The following is a 17,976-nucleotide window of genomic DNA, read 5'->3' on the forward strand; positions in this document are numbered from 1 at the left end:
AGTAACCTTCCACCATCACCCTCTGCTTCCTTCCATGAAGCCAATTTTCTATCTATTCAGCTACCTCTCCTTGGATCCCATGCGATCTAACCTTCCAGAGCAGCCTACCATGCGGAACCTTGTCTAATTTAGAAAAGGTTAATGTAATGAAACCAAGCCAATGTGCTTTTATGAAAGGAAATCACATTTGACAAATTTGCTGCAGTTTCATGAGGATATTACACTCACAGCTGATTGAGTAGAGCTTGCAGACAGGGAATTTGGAATATAAAGAAGGCCTTTGATAAGATGCTACGTTAAAGAGCAGTGCACAATATAAGAGATCACAGCATGGGAACAAGTGTGTTCATGACGTTACCACATAGAAATCAAGGAGTCACAATAAACTGGTCTTATTCAGGATGGAAGGATGTAACTAACAGAGTTGCCACAAGGATTAGTTCTTGGCTCTCAATTATTTACTACAGGTATTTTTGTTAATGACATGGAGGAAGAGAAAGAATTTAAATGTTCTATGTTTGCTGCTGATGTGAAAATACGTGGGAGGATATGCTGTGTTGAGAACATTTAGATTCAGTTAAATTATATAGTGGAAGAAAACAGCAAATGGAATTTGATTGAGGAAAGTGAGGCTACACACTTCAGGAGTGGGACTCAATAGGCTTATTATTGCCTAAATAATGTGAGAGTCCAAGTAAAAAAGAGTACAGAAGGATCTCAATATTAGTTACCAGGAACTGCAGGCGTTGGTGTATAGAAAAAAAACCCAAAGTACTCGAGTAGTGCAGCAGGTCAGGCATCATGTCAGGAGAACATGGATAGGTAATGTTTTGTGTCGTATCGTGTCAGACTCATTGTAGTGGGGGGAAGGGAGCAAAAGCTAGATAGGGGCAGGACAAAATCTGGTGAGTGATATGTGGATACAGGCGAGTGGGGTTTTGTCAGGCAGATGGCTGGATAAAGAGATGAAAAGATGTGAGATAAGAATAAGAGAGGTGAATTGTGAAGGAAGAAACATAGATGGAAGGGGAGGGGGAAGAGAGAATTGGATGCTAGTCCAGATGGGGTATATGGAAGTGGGGGAGGGTGAGGAAAGATGGGTTATTTGTAGTCTACTTACCTAAAATTGGTGAATTTGACATTAATATCACTAGGCTTCAAGCTACTCAACCGGGATATGAGGTGCTGTTCCTCCAGTTTACATGTAGCCTCACACTGGTAATGGAGGAGGGCCAGGACAGAAAGTTCAGCATGCTTTGTGTATGAGATACTTTCAGCTTCCATTTATATGTAAATGGAGTAATGAGTGAAGTGGCCATTTGGCTTATTTTGTGTCATTAATTATGACATTTGCCTTTAAATTTTAGACTGCCCGTTATTATGTGGGTGGGATTTATTACGTATCCTAGGAGGTATTTGGTGCTAGGTTTCTTGCACAGAAGCTTAGTATTTAGTTTAGTTTTTAACTTATATGGGAAAGGTTTATCCTTCGACCATGTGAAGTGTAACGGAGACACGAAGAGTTTTCTAAGGTTTAAAGCGATATGCTGGAGTTTAACGAAGATTAAAGTGTACGAGGTGGAGCATAAGGTCGGATGCATTTATTATTGTTTTTCTTCAACAATAAAGAAACTGTTTATCAAAAGAATGTGTTATGAAGATTTATCTGGGAAGAAGCTGTGAAGGTCTCACGGAGAGCTCACATGCGTATTACGACATTCTCCTTAACCATGTAGGCTAGAGGGAGTAATCTCTTGAACGATATATAAATCTGCCGCTACATAAAATCGAAGGATACATCTGTCAGGAGGTGAGAGCCCGTCCCAGAGAGTGGGACAAAGCCATAGGCTAGGATCTCGAAAGAGGTTTTAGCCAGAAGACTGGTTCCAGTGAGGAACTAAAGACAATAGATCTCGTCCTGAGATGTCCTAGAGGTTTATCGACAGCGACACCACTTATCTGAAGATCTGAAGACATTATCAAGAAATCGTGAGTAGAAATTGACTATTATTCTTTTGAAATGAAGCTGCAAAGCTTTCATTTTAAACAGCTTCTGTAAAGAAGAGCCAGATAAATGAATGTGAGCCTCTAGTTTGGAAGATAGCCAATAAAAGTGTTTTTCCACTGCTTGGAGAAATCCAGACATCTGACCTTGGATTATTTTGAAGTCAAGATAAGACACACATTCCTTTTGAACTAACATCACTATTAACTTAGTGGATGTTGAAGGGATGTTGTCTGGATATTCAGTTTGTTATTGTTCCTGAGAAAGATGTTTACACAAAGTTGGTGCAGCATTCAGAGAAGACTTTGTTCGTTCAATTTAAAGACTTGGCAATTTGCCAAGACCTGCTTAATCCATGGAGCAAAATGATGATGAAAGAACCATGACAGAGGAACCACAAGGTGGCGAAGTCAAGCTCAGTCAAGGACAAGCTGCCTACCTGAAAGAAATCGAGAAGGAGAGAAACAAGTTATGGCAACAGTTACCAAATCAAGTGAAAAACAGAAGAAACTAATGGAATCAGTTAAGAACACGATCAAAGTATAATGTAATCTGGACCAACTATGGAACCTCTGCCAAGAGGTTGGAAAGAAACAAAATGTGCTGCTGTGTTCACAGCCGCCTGGGGAAGAACACGAAAGACACACCCAGTGGTGGTAAAGGGTGGAGATACTCAATGGTTTCATGGATAAGGCAGAGGAGTGGTTATTTGAAATTATACCACAACTTACGCACTTAACAGCTGGAGGTGCGATGCAACAAGGTGCTGGAATGGAAGATGAGATTACACCATGAGATTGTATCTCGAATGTATTTACACGAAGATCAGGACATAAATCTGGTTCTATAGCCAGTTCGGTATCAAGGGTTTCTGCTCGATTGGTAGTTGAAGCTGACCTAGCCGCTCTCTCAATAGAAGCGGATGCTTTGAAGAAGAAACACAATTGAGAACCATCGGAATGCATGGCTTTGAACAACCATTGGAACAGAGGAAGATGGGTAAAACTTCATTTCAGCAAATGAGTGCTTGATCAAAACAAACTACTTATGGAGCGTCTGTAGATGCTCGGGACAAACCAATAGCGGACTACACTTTTCCAAGACCTGGTGCACAGACTCGAGCAAGCCAGTTTGAGCCAAGGCTTGTCTATCGTCCATTGGAACCAAGCCAAGATTATCAGGATGGATTATTTGCATGGGCGAATAGGCAAGCTGAATTCAATTAGATCATAGCTCGACAAAATATCTCTCTCATTCTACCACCAGCAGAAATTCCTACATTTGATGGCGATCCTTTGTAGTATGAAGCTTTCGTAAGGGCCTTGGATGAAGTATTAGAAACGAAAATTAAGGATGAAAAGGAGCGCTTACGATTTCTGGTGAAGTACACAAGTGGAGATGTTCAGGTACTTGTAGAAAGTTGTCAAAATGAGACTGACAGCCAAGGCTGTAAAGAGGCAAGAAGGTTACTTAAAGAACGTTTTTGGTAATGAACATAGAATTGCTGATGCATACATGGAGAAGGCCCATGCTTGGAAAGATATCAAGCCAGAAGATCGGGAGGCATTGAGTAATTATGCAATATTTCATAGAGGGTGTTGCAGCTCGATGTAAAATCTCGGCCACATGGAAGAAATGAATCTTGCAAGTAATAATAGAGTCATCATATGTAAGCTGCCCAGAAGACTGAGAGAAAGGTGGAGAGTTGAAGCAGGCGGAATATTGGATAAGAGAAGCAAGTAGCCAGGCTATCAGACCTGGTGACATTTTTGGACAAGGAAGTACAGTACATGTTAGAGCCACACCATGGGACTATTGAAGATGATAAACCAATTGCAACTAACAAAGGTTCTACCTTTACCAAAACTGAAGAAAGATCACAACCTAAGAGAAGTCGTTTTGCTACCACTATAATACATGTGGAAACGAGTATTTTGTTTGTTATGTAATGAAGTTGGTCAAAGATTCAAGATGAAAGAATATGAAGAATAGATGGATTTCTTGAAGGAGAAGGGAATCTGTTTTAGATGTTTGAAAAAGGACATATGGGGAGAAACTGTAAGAGTCCTATAATTTGTTATAAGTGCAGGCAATATCATCCTGAAGCAGTTCACAATGAAGAAGAGCTACAACAGCACTGGGAAGAAGAAGAACTGGAACAAACGGATGATGAGTTATCAGAGCAAATACTAGAGGATGAAGCGGAGCAAACAGAACAGAAGAAGAAGCCAACTACTAGTGATGCTATCACCTCGCCTCAAGTAGCTGCTCATATTGGGGCCGGGGTAGAAGCTTGTAATTTTTCTATTTTACCAGTACATGTAAGGAATAGCAAGACGAATACAGTGTTGCAAACATATGCATTTTTGGATCACGGAAGTTCGACTACCTTTTGCACAGAATATTTGACGAGAAGGATGAACATCACAGGAGAAGAGACTAAGATTTGATTGCGTACCTTGAATAAAGATAAAGAGATCATGAGTCATTACATTACAAATATGGAGATATCCAGTCTGGATGGAGATAATTTCATACGAATATCTGAAGTGTTTACACATGAAACCATGCCTGTTGGTCGTCAGAATATACCCAGTTCATGGATATTATGAACTACTCAGTAAAGATTGGCAGACACTATTGTCTGGACTTTCCTTTCAAACACGAAAGTGTTAATCTGCCGAATAATGGCAGAGCAACGCACCCAGAATTTGAAACGCAAGTTTGGCGAGAATACTAAATTCCATGAAGTTATAATCTCTTTGAAGAATAATAACTACGTGGATGATTGTTTAAAATCCATGTCTACTGAGCAGGAAGCAATTCAACCAGAAGAACATCTGACTTCCCTTTGCAGTAAGGGAGGATTCACACTTTCTAAGTGGAACAGCGACAATTGTGAAAGCACTCCACTAGATGATAGAGCCAAAGAAACCAGATAATTGGATTTGGACAGAGACAATCTGCCAATGGAAAGAGCATTGGGAGTTACTAATGTTTCACAATTAGAATATGTTAATACAAAAGAAAATCCTGCAGATGAAGTTTCGAGAGAACTGACGGCAAACCGCTTCTTAAGAGATAAGAGATGGATCAATGAACTAGAGTCTCTCTGTAAGTCAGACAGAGAATGGCCACATCTTGAGCTGCGATTTGAAATCTCTGCTAAGGATCCGGAAATTAAATTAAACTTTATTGCTAAAAATCCTGTTGTTCTCTCGAAGGATTTTCACACTTCAACATTGTTGTTACAACATATCCATGAGTTGATCGGACATGGAGGAAGATGTTTCATGCTATCAAAGCTTTGGACTGTTATGTTTTGGACTATATATTGGATATCATGTCTGATTTTAAGGGTTTAGTGGATACAGTATGACTTTAAACTAAAAAACAATGTTTTAATTAGATCAATAATCAAGTTATGCTTGCTTCTAGAAGGCAAAAGTGAAGATGGAAGAGTCGATGAAGAATTCTGATTGTGGATATATAGTGCATGCTATTTTTCCCGGTAGTATAGTGGTTTAGTATCCCCCGGGGTTCAATTCCCCGACTTTTTGCCTTTGATATATGTTCAGCCTTCATGGCTACTTTTATGATGTTTATTAATAATTGCCTTGTTATTTACTCAGAACAATTAGGGGCCTGTATGTAGTGGCCATTTGGCTTATTTCGTGTCATTAATTATGGCATTTGCCTTTAAATTTTAGACTGCCCGTTATTATGTGGGTAGGATTTATTACGTATTCTAGGGCATGTTTGGTGCTAGGTTTCTTGTGCAGAAGCATAGTTTTTAGTTTAGTTTTGAACTTATATGGGGAAGGTTTACCCTTTGACCATGTGAAGTGTAACGGAAACACGAGGTGTTTTCTAACGTTTAAAGCAAAATGCTGGAGTTTGACGAAGATTACAGTGTACGAGTCAGAGCATAGGGTCAGATGTATATCTTATTGTTTTTCTTCAACAATAAAGAAACAGTTAATCAAAATACTGTGTTATGAAGATTTATCTGGAAAGAAGCTCTAAAGGTCTCACGGAGAGCTCACATGCTTATTACGACATTCTCCTTAACCATGTAGTCTACTTTAGTGGCTAGAGAGAGTAATCCCTTGAACGATATAAAAATCTGTCGCTACAATGAGATTCAGTGCAAACCTGGAATTTTATAGACCATTTATCATTTTAATTTGTAGATTTACAAGCACTCCAATAAGACATTTTTTTTTTTTTTGTGATATTTAGATAGAAGGCAAAGGGTTAAATTGTCATTCATCAAAATGGTGGTAACCTGGTGTCCATTAATCATTGTCTGGTTGCAGTGGAATCTGCCAGAAATGTATCTCAGAAACAGGTTTGCCAGATTTCTGCCAAGTACAATTTTCCTCTTCACACTATTAATATGCATCCCAAGTACAGGCAGTCCATAAGGGGTTCCATTTTTTAGAACTGTCCATAAAGCTATTTTTCTGTGTCAGAAAATAACTTCCCATGCATTGATTTCCTACTATTTTCTCATCTTATCGAATATCTTCTCATTCACCCTCACACTACCCGTAATTAAACTAATAGAACATATGCAACCCACATTAGGGCAGTTTCAGTAACATTAATGTATCCATATGGAATTTAAAAATCACCTAAAAAATGTATGTGAAAAAAATAAACATGTATGCAGAGAACTGAACTAGTACACTAAGGACAGTGATAGCAGGCTGCCGGTTCACAGCAGACAGACACGTGAGGGATTTGCTTTGGAAACTGTGAAACGATATCTTCTCTTGATAAATAATACTTAATCAAACATTGTAATATCAATATCCATTTCAAATATGAATTCTTTATCTGCCTGCAACGTAATCAGAATTCACTTGCCCATAGACTCCACATCTACGGTTGTATTACTTTTGAGGGAAAATAAATTACTTAAGAAGTCTTTAAGATTTTATTGGAGAATCTGGCTAAAGTCAGAATTCTGTAATTCAAGTCTTCTGTAACCAGGGACCCCCAGTAAATAGTTGAATATAACATTAGAAAAATGTAATAATTTAAAAACAGTTTTGCAAAAATAGTTATGATTCAGAGAACCTGTATTTATGATTTTATTTTTTGAAAAAAAAGATTAATTAAGTTATCTACATTATAAATTCCATAGGGTAATAACAAATAAAATTAGATGCCATCCCCTCAAATAAATATATTTATAAAATGCTTTATTTTTTAAAATAATTGTCATAGTTAAAGCCATAACATAATAAATAACTAAGAACAATAGGTTAAATTATACACAAGAAGAATTGGCATAGTGTGGGGCAGATTCACAATGGTACTGACACTCTGCATGAATGAGCAGATACAAAAGAATATCGAGGCATATTCTGTGTTGGCGAACAGAGCTCGGATTTTAGAAAACGGCTAAAAAACCGGAAAGATATGTTCAAAAGGCTGGATAGAGGAGAGCTGTATGTCTTCTGTTTACTGATTATTCAGAAATGGGGTTTTTTTTAAAGAAAAAAAGCTTGCATAATTTACATTTGCATGGTTAAGATCTCAGGTGAATATGCCTTTGAGGTCAGTTTGCCATTCCCTGAGGATTTTGATTTGAAATTCCTCCCAATATTTGACCTCCTTCCCTGCTAATTACAGCCTGGCTTCTCCAGCATGGGCCTGGATCTGCACCTGTTTCTCATCTCGGAACAGCTGCTAATTAGGTTTAAAGTGCCAGATTGGGTTGAGCAGTCCACACATGGTTGTGCACATTATTGATCTAATTCCGACACCAGGCATAAAATGAACATTATCAGGTGAGGAATAAAATATAAGAAATATTTTGAAATTTGGAAAGATTCAGTGATGTCAAAGATTTATCTGAAGCAGTGAGTGTACATCTTTTGTTTTTTTTTCATGGAATTTTGGAGTAAAACCAGCAAAGTGGTAGCATGGAATAGATCAGAACGAAAGCAGAATTTGCTCAAAAATGTGGAATTTGCAACATATTTCTGAAATGTTATCTGGGAGAAAGTAATGCCAAGATTGTCACTTTAGACTTCAGAGCTACAATGTGTACTCAAGCCCTTCAGCCCACAAGTCTGCTCTGACCAATGTGGGCTGCACGCTAACACCATCCTACACACACTTGGGACAATTTACAAATTTTACAAAGCCGATTAGCTTACAAACCTGTACGTGTTTGGAGTGTGGGAGGAAAACATAGAAAACCCACGCAGGTCACGGGGAGAACACACAATCTCCATACAGACAGCACCCATAGTCGGGATCGAACCCGGGTCTCTGGCACTGTAAGACAGCAACTCCACTGCTGCGACACCATGCCATCCTCTAATTTTTACGTAAAACCAGCATTTATCTGCAAAGTGGAGAATTTACAACTTATTTCTCAAATGTTATCTGGAGAAAGAAACACCAATATTGTCACGTTAGACTTTACTTTAGAGATATAGGCTTTTTGGCCAATCATGTCTGCACCGATCACCCCACGAATTAGCACTATCCTACACACGAGAAACAATTTACAATTTTACTGAAGCCAATTAACCTACGAACATGTATGTCTTTGGAATGTGGGTGGAAACCAGAATACCCGGAGGAAACCCACGTGGTCTCTGGGAGAATGTACAAACTCTGGCGAGACAGCACCCATAATCCAGATTGAAGCCGGGTTGCTGATGCTGGAAGACAGCAGATCTACTGCTATGCCACTGTGCTGCCCTAGCCTAGAAATTCAAGTGTGCCCGTATGTGTGTGATATTTGGTTGCAGCAGCATCGTGCCAAGTGATATTTTAATCAATGGCACAAATCTGTAAGTATCATCAGAACTAATCTTCAGAATGCAGGTATTTCTGATTTGGCACATTTTTGAAAAGGGATTGTTGTGCCTATACTACGTGCAAGTTCAGCAAGACAGAGTCATTGGAGCAGAATTAGGCCATTTGGCCCATCCAGTTTACTCCATCATTCAATCATGGGTGATCTATATATCCCTCTCAACCCCATACTCCTGCCATCTCCCACTAACCTTTGACACCCATACTGATCAAGAACCTATCAATCTCCGCTTTACAAATACCCAATGACTTGCTCACCACAGCAGTTTGTGGTCATGATTTCCATATATTCCTCAGGCTATTGAAACATATAAGATTATTAAAGGTTTGGACAGGCTAGAGGCAGGAAACATGTTCCCGATGTTGGGGGCAGTCCAGAACCAGGGGCACAGTTTAAGAATAAGGGGTAAGCCATTTAAAACGGAGACGAGGAAACACTTTTTCTCACAGAGTCAAGAATCAAGAGTCAAGAGTCAATTTAATTGTCATTTGGACCCCTGGAGGTCCAAATGATGCCGTTTCTGCAGAGAAACATAATTACATTTTTTTCTCACACAGCCAAAAAAACTTAAAGAGTTTCCCCCCCCCCCCGGAGTAGTGTGGGATGGCGATTCTCTGTCTCAGAGGGCTTGATGTGGAGCCCCCGGTGTGGCCAGTCCCGCGGCCATTCCAGCCGCGCGGGGCTGGATACTTTCGGGAGAATTCAGAGAGAAAAGCTAGATCCGCGGGCTCCCGGTCGTTAGACCCGCAAGAGCAGCGGATCGTCAGGGGGAGCATGGGGAGAAGCGCTCCTCCACCGCTATGTCTGAGAGTTGGGTATACTGATGGAGGCCGGTAATGATCAGCCATGATCACATTGAATGGCTGATTGGGTGCTGGCTCATTGAATGGCGGTGCTGGGGCCAAATGGCCTACTCCCGCACCTATTGTCTATTGTCTATTATCTATTAAATAAATTCCTCCTCATCTCCTTTGTAAAGATACATCATTTTATTCTGAGGCTGTGCCCTGTGGGCCACATTCTTGCACTGGTGGAAACATTCTCTACACAGCCTCTCTTTCCAGGCTTTTCACTATTTAGTAAGTTTCAATGAGATACCCCCTCATCCTAAATCCCAGAGAGTACAAACCCTGAGCCATCAAATGCTCATCGCACGTTAACAGACTAATTCCTCGAATCATTCTTGTAAACCTCCTCTGGAATCTCTATAATGCCAGCATATCCTTCCTCAGATATGGGGCCCACAACTGTTCACAATATGTCAAATGACAGTCTGATCAGGGCATTATGAAGCCTCAGCATTACATTCCTGCTTTTATATTATAGTCCTCTCGAAATGAATGGTAACATTACTTTTTCCACTCTTACTGCCTATTCAACTTGTACATTTGAGGAGGTTTGTCTTCCATTAGGGAATCCTGCACCAGAACTCCCAAGACCCTTTGCAGCTTTGACTTCTGAATCCTCTTCCCTTTTAGAAAATAATTTACACCTTTATATCTACTACCAAAGTGTATAACCACAAACTTTGCAACGCTGTATTCCATCTGCCACTTCTTAGCTCACTCTCCCACCTGTCCAAGTTCTTCTGCAGACTCCCTGCTTCCTCTACACAACCTCCCTCTGCATCTAACTTCATATCACCCACACACTTGTCTCCAAAGCATTTGATTCAATCATCCAAGATAGGCACAAATTCTGGAGTAACTCATCAGTAGAGGAAGCATCTCTGGAGAGAAGGAATGCGTGACGTTTCGTGTTGAGACCCTTCTTCAGTCTCAAGGGTATCTACTTATTAAAATCAGGTATTGCAATGTACTGTACAATCACGATTGTTTGCATATATAGGCAGTCATGGAGCGAGCGTGCATTGCGTGTGCATAGACGCCGAACAGTGGCTGGTCTTGTTTCTTGGTTCTTGGTTTCTTGGTCCTCCAAGATATTCCAAATGGAATTTAAACTGGAGGTGGTGGAGGGAGGACTTAAGCCAGAAAGGGTTATTGGGAAGAAAGAGCTACCTTAAATTTAGTTCCAGCCATATGAGAAATATTTGTTCAGTTAGTTTTTATTGGGAGACAAAGAACTTGGCCCACTTTGGCCACTTTGGATACAGCCCATTTACCACGTGCCTAAAGTAGGTTAAACATCTTAATCACACCTCTGGATCCAGTAATTCAGTTTACTGACTGTACAGGCTGCCTTGTATTGACAGATTGAGTCTGCTTCTGTTCGTCTTACAACCTGCCGCCCTTACGATAAAATATCTGCTATCAGTGTGGACTGAGCCTTGCTTTTGGAATGTCCGCACAACAAAAGTGCTGTTGATCATCACTTAAGGGACCCATTAATCCCTACTCTTTGTTTCCTGTCTGCCAATCAATTTTCTATCCATGTCAGCACTCTACCCCCAATACCATGTGCCCTGAATTTACCCATTAATCTCCTATGTGGGACCTTATCAAATGCTTTCTGAAAGTCCAGGTACACTACATCCACTGGCTCCACGGGGGAGAGGAGGAGGGGGGGGGGGGGGGAAGAGGAGGAGAGGGGGGGGGGGGAGAGAGAGGAGAGGGGGGGAGGAGAGGAGGGGGGGGGAGAGAGGAGAGGGGGGGAGAGGAGAGAGGAGAGGGGGGGGGAGAGAGGAGAGGGGGGAGAGGGAGGAGAGAGGGGGGGGGGAGAGGGAGGAGGGGGGGGGAGAGGAGGGGGGTAGAGAGGAGGGGGGGAGAGGAGGAGAGGGGGGGGAGGAGAGGATAGGGGGGGGGGAGAGAGGAGGGGGGGGGGAGAGAGGAGAGGGGGGGGAGGAGAGGAGAGGGGGGGGGGGGGGGGGGGGGGGAGAGAGAGAGGGGGGGGGGGGAGAGAGAGAGAGAGTGCCTTTTTACTTCAACCCAAACCCAAACCCAAACAACCATTTGCAGGCAGTGCTTTTTCAAACTAACCATATATTCATTTTCAAACCACATTAAAGGTACTCACAGTGTTGTAGACATTTGTTCAGTGTCATTCTGAGCTCAGAGTGACAGACTAATTGACAGAGCTCCATCTTGCAGAGATTAATTGAGGCACACCACTTCCTGGTTTTATATTCCCTCCCCCTCCCTCCAGCAGGGGCAGCAGAGAGAATGGTGAATTTTGTAAAAACATTAATATCTCTGTCATTTTTCATCGACGGGAAAAATCCTCAGCTCACATGCGGCGGTGCGGGGCTCTGAGCGAGGTGGCCAAAAATGACGGCCATAGGTGACGGCGTTCTCTCAGAAATCACAGCACAGACGGCCAAAAGCGGGCAAGAACAGAGATTTAGTAATATAGATTTGAAAATTATCACCAATGCATCCACAATTTCTAGAGCCACTTCCCTTAGTACCCTGGGATGCAGACCATCAGGCCCTGGGGATTTATCAGCCTTCAGTTCCATCAGTCTACCCAACATCATTTCCTGCCTAATGTGGATTTCCTTAAGTTCCTCCGTCACCCCAGATTCTCTGGCCACTACTATATCAGGAAGATTGTTTGTGTCCACCTTAGTGATGATGGATCCAAAGCACCTGTTCAACTCATCTGCCACTTCCTTGTTCCCCATAATAAATTCATCTTTTTCAGTCTTAAAGGTCCAACTTTGGTCTTAACTATGTTTTTTCTCTTCACATACCTAAAGAAGCTTTTACTATCCTCCTTTATATTATTGGCTAGCTTATCTTCATCTCATCTTTTCTCCCCATATTACCTCTTTAGTTATCTTCTGTGGCTCTTTAAACATTACCCAATAATTCAGTGAATGGTGGACCAGACTCGAATGGTGAGATGGTCTATTCCTGCTCCTTATTCTTATGTTCTGAGGTCAAATTGGGATATACGCCAAAAATCATTTAGTCTGATTCAATGTGTTATCCAGGTTGGAAGGATTTTCTTAATATTGCTGTATGTCCTTCGTCCTTGATCAATATTTAGAGTTTCAATTGTTGTCTTTTCAGTGATGATCTGGTTGAGTATGAAGAAATGTTAATGGACGATTTGGAAAGCAGTACCTAGGAAAGGTTTAAAGGGATATGGGCCAAATGAGGGCAGGTAGGACTACCGTAGAAAGGGCATGGACAAGTTCAGTTGATGAGCCTGTTTTCATCCTGCATGACTATGACTCTATGAAAACCTTTAATCCACCCTTCCATTATCAATACACTGTAGTAGCAATGTAAATTATTTGTACCGAAGAAGGGTCTCAACCCATAACATCATCATTATTTTTCTCCAGGGATGTTGCCTGACTCACTGAGTTACTCCAGCACTTTGTGTCTATCTTTATTTTAATAATAGTTCCTTATCCAGATTGAGAAGGACAGGAGAAGAATTGCCAAGGGAACACCGTTTACTCCAAATTTCCCCCAAAGATTTTCTTTGGTTATTCGTTGTCAGGATGTGGATATCCCAGGAAATTCCAATACATGTTGTCCATCTCTAATGGTCCTTAGTTATGGAGCTAACAAAAAGCAACCACTTGATGGGTAGGGAGTCCCATGAATATTAGAGCGAGTAAGGAAATTGATGGATCAAATTGGTCTTTGCAACAATATGGAAGTTCATGGTGTGTAGGAAAGAAGTGCAGATGCTGCTTTAAATCAAAAGTAGACACAAAATGCTGGAGTAATTCACTGGGGCAGGCAGCATCTCTGGAGAGAAGGAACAGGTGGCGTTTTGGGCTGTGACCCTTCTTCAGACTGATGTCAGGAGAGTGGGCGGAACAGAGATAGAATGTAGTCGGAGACAGTAACACTGGTGGGAGAACTGGGAAGGGGGAGGGGATGGAGAGAGAGGGAAAGCGAGGGCTATTTGAAGTAAGATAAGTCAATGTTCATACTGCTGGGGGTGTAAACTACCCAAGCAAAATATGAGGTATTTGTGGTGGGCCTCACTCTGACAATGGAGGAGGCCCAGGGCAGAGAGGTCAGATTGGTAATGGGGGGGGAGTTAAAGTGCTGATCAACCGGGAGATCAGGTTAGTTAAGGTGGACTGAGTGGAAGTGTTCAGCGAAACGATCGCCAAGCCTGTGCTTGGTGTTGCAGATGTACAGCAGTTGACATCTGGAACAGTGGATGCAGTAGGTGAGGTTGGAGGAGGTGCAAGTGAACATCTGCCTAACCCGAAAAGACTGTTGGGGTCCTTGGATGGAGTCAAGGGGGGGAAGGTAAAGGGACAGATGTTGCATCTCCTGTGGTTGCAGGGGAAAGTACCTGGGGAGGGGATGGTTTGGCTGGGAAAGAACAAGTTGACCAGGAAGTTGCGGAGGGAACAGTCTCTATGCAAAGCAGAAAGGGGTGGCGATGTGAATATGTGGCCAGTAGTGGGATTCCGTTGGAGGTGGCAAAAGTGTTGGAGAATTATATGCTGTATGTGACAGCTGATGGGGTGGAAGGTGAGGACAAGGGGGACTCTGTCCTTGTTGTGAATGGGGGTAGGGGGAGCAAGAGCAGAGCTGCAGGATATCAAGGAGACCCTAGTGAGAGCCTCATCTATAACGGAAAACCCGTTTCCTAAAGAATGAGGACATCTCCGATGATCTAGTATGAAAAACCTCATCCTGGGCGCACATGTGGCGTAGACAGAGGAATTGAGCATAGTGGATAGAGTCTTTACGGGTAGCAGAGTGGGAAGAAGTACAGTCTAGATAGCTATGGGAGTCAGTAGGTTTGTAGTAGATGTTGGTCAATAGTCTGTGATGGAGACGGTGAGATCCAGAAACGAGTTCATGGTTACTGCTACTGAGAAAACCGTTTTATTTTAATTACAGATTTATTTAATTACTTGAATCTTTAAATTCCCCAGCTATTGTCGCAAGATTTCAATTCATGTTGCTCAATCAATAGCTCAGAAACCTGGCTGCTGGTCCAGTGTATTAATCAACTACAGTTCAGTAACCAACAAAATCCTGATAAATGCATTGCCATTCCTTTGCCTTCAATGTGGACAATGGTCTGCTTAATATAGTCCTCTATTAGTAGTTATTTTCTTTTTGAAGCTATAATAGAGAAGGTTGATACAGAAAACTATGACTGAATACATACATATGAATGTATAAGGACGTTGGAAAGATTACGTCACATAATACATTGAAGATTATGGAATAAATGTAGCTGCACCAATACATTTTTTTTAAATGGACAAGTTATAGGGAGCTGTTAGTAGTAACAAAAGTTTTGTTTTATGCTTTGGAAATAATTATATAATTAAGTACCCCAGGGAAAGAGCCATTGATTTTCTTAATAGCAATTTGTGATTTGGAATTGTAGGGACATCTAGGTACACAATTTCCAATTTTACTGATGAAGCAAAATATGGATGTGAAATAACCACTGAGAAATTAGTAATCGTCTTTAACAACATGGGCAGCAGCTCCCTCTGCTCTGAATTGGTTCTAGAGAGGAGAGGGTTATCTGAATTAATTAGCAAATTAGTCCATGTGAATATTGTAAGATTATTTTATATGCTTAATTGCATTTCGCAGGTCAAACATGGAGAAACTTTATAGACAATATAGTTGTCTTAAATTTAGCTAGTTGCTGTCTGGAATTGCTACAATAAAGAAGATAATAAAGTTTATTGAGAATAATTACTGAGCCTGCAGCTAGTCTGATTTATTCTGATAATGCCCATAGACACTTTTATTTTGGCCTCGGGCCTATCCGCTTCAATAGTGGGTATCATAAGTATCACACTTGGATTGGTTGCTGAGGAATTTGTCTCCCGTGGTGTATTAGTGCAGTGCGTTGGCTGTGGAGAAAGGAGTCAGAGTGATGCCCCACTTGTCAGTTGATTATAGCGATGTGCCAAATCCAATTCTTAACCATTCCACTTTGGCTTCCATTGGAAGATGGAATTGCAGGAAAATTTATGGTATTCTTTCCACTATTACGCTTCAACAGTGAAAGATGAAATGAAAATAATTACGACTTTCCTCATCTTTTGTGCTAAAAGTTTAAATTTGTTATGAGGGGAAATAGCAATTAAGTTCGATTTTTATGATGTGTTTAACGAAGTATAAATAACAAAAAAAACCAGGGGGAAATGATTTCTGGATGTAACCTGTAAATGGCAATAATGAGGTAGAAACAAGTCAGCAGCTACAACTGTTTAATGATTTACCATAATTGATATTCTTAAAAGGCGTGAATAAAAGATGCCTGAAATCATATATTAGGTTGGCTTTGGAAAGCATACTTTCTGTACGGTTATGTTAATCTCAATATTATATACAGGAGCCGGAACTGAGACTTTAAACCATGTTTTACATTTACAAAATGGTGGGACTTAATCCTTTGAGATTGTCTACATAAATTGAGGCAGTCTGCTATTGGAATAAAGAGATGCAGATACCAAGGCTGATTGGGCTTGCTGAAAAGATGAGACAGCGGGGTGCACTCATCTGCTTTGAGTCAATATGTTTTCAAAGGATAAAAATCCATTTGCTACATCAGTCTCTGAAACTGAATAGTTAGATAGAAATAGGTCTGAGCAGGTACTTCAAAGCAAGCAAAGATTAAACAAAAACATTCATGGTATTTGCTATCTATCTATCTATCTATACATAACTAAACCCGCCCCCACCCCCACAGGCCCCCGAAAGCACCCGCCTGAAGTCACACCCTCTCCCGGCTGCAGGACACTCTGTCCCCCCCAGGGCCCCCTACAGCTCCCGCCTGAGGTCGTCCCCCTCCGCCGGCTACAGGCACTCCCCCCACTGGCCCCCGACAGTCCCCGCCTGAAGCCGTCCACCTCCCCGGCTGCTGAACACAACACTAATGAATGGACAGAATAAATGTTATCTTTAACGTTAAAATTGTTATTATATTTTCAGAGTTATTCACATTTTAAGCTTTAATAAATCCCTTTTCGACTTGCCGTGGCCTTCAGCTGTGCCTGCTCAGTAATACCTGCATGTTCTACGTCACAATGGGAACCCAATGGGCGGGAATGGCAGCGCTGCCAGAGAGACACGAAGAGTAGATTGGGGGGGTGGGGGGTGTTGAGGGAGGATGCAGTGAGTGCGTGGTATCTTAATAGAGATAGTTAAAATACAAAGAAGATACAGTGACTGTCAGCTAAGATAAGAGGATAGACAATCAGAACTCTTTACCCACGATGGAAAAAATACTAGAGGGCATAGCTTTTAGGTGAAAGGTGCAAAGTTCAAAGGAGATGTTTGGGGAAAGTTTTTAAATATATACAGAGTTGGTGGGTGCTTGAAACACACTGCTGGGAGTGGTGATTGAGGCAGATACAAAAGTGACATTTGTGACTTTTAGATAGTTAGATGGATATACAGGGAATGGAGGGATATGGATTATGTACATGCAGATAAGAGTGGGTCTTGCAATCATGTTCGGCACTGACATTGTGGGTCAAAGAGCTTGTTTGGGTGCAATCACCACTCCAACCACAGTGAGATATCCATCACTCTGTTACTACATTGAAAACAAACTTAGTTCTCATTCTTGGCTTCAGGGTCAACTGTAGCGACAACTAATACTACCCCCCTCACACACACACACACATCCCCCTTGTGGGTTGACACTTTGGCAGTAAAATTATTCTTATTAAAATTAATAATTCCGGTTTTAGAAAAGCGCTTTTCATAGAGTATATATCGTAAGATGACAAAATCATTCAGAATTCTAAGATCATAGACACAATCATTGTCAACATAAAGTTGCATGATGATGCATTTGTGTGAAAGGTATAATATAAGGTATAATTTTACAATAAAATGTCTGTACTGTCAATCCAAATGCATTTATTAATGACAGAAGTACAAAAGAAACCTGCCTTTTTCCTACTATAATAACCATAATGTATCACTGCAGATAATAATAAGAGTTGAGATTCATGCAGAAATGTTGAAATTGTAACTGAATCCCATTCCTTATGAGCACAACATAGTGATATTATACAGTGCAATCACAATAAAAACACCTGAAGAGATGGCCCTAAATTGGGATTATAAATTCTCACCGACACTTCATATCCCATAATGTGGAATTGACGGCTAGCTTGATATCCTTTTCCCTGGTTTTACGGTTCTAGTCAAGACTGCTTTATCACTTGAGATGTATTAGACACACTTCATTTCTCTTCACA

The 17,976-nt window shown here is 41.1% G+C and overlaps 1 protein-coding gene across 1 annotated transcript in view; it reads left to right on the plus strand.

Moving 5' to 3' along the window:
- Positions 1–2,360: 2,360 nt before the first annotated feature.
- Positions 2,361–17,976, plus strand: part of tfap2d (transcription factor AP-2 delta (activating enhancer binding protein 2 delta)) — a 239,008-nt gene continuing 223,392 nt past the window's right edge. The window contains exons 1-3 of the mRNA XM_055636379.1: positions 2,361–2,498; positions 3,307–3,491; positions 4,095–4,326. Coding sequence (XP_055492354.1) covers positions 2,361–2,498; positions 3,307–3,491; positions 4,095–4,326 — 555 coding nt within the window. The remainder of the gene's footprint in view (positions 2,499–3,306; positions 3,492–4,094; positions 4,327–17,976) is intronic.

This window comes from Leucoraja erinacea, chromosome 5 (genome assembly GCF_028641065.1).
Source record: "Leucoraja erinacea ecotype New England chromosome 5, Leri_hhj_1, whole genome shotgun sequence".
Classification (NCBI taxonomy): domain Eukaryota; kingdom Metazoa; phylum Chordata; class Chondrichthyes; order Rajiformes; family Rajidae; genus Leucoraja; species Leucoraja erinaceus.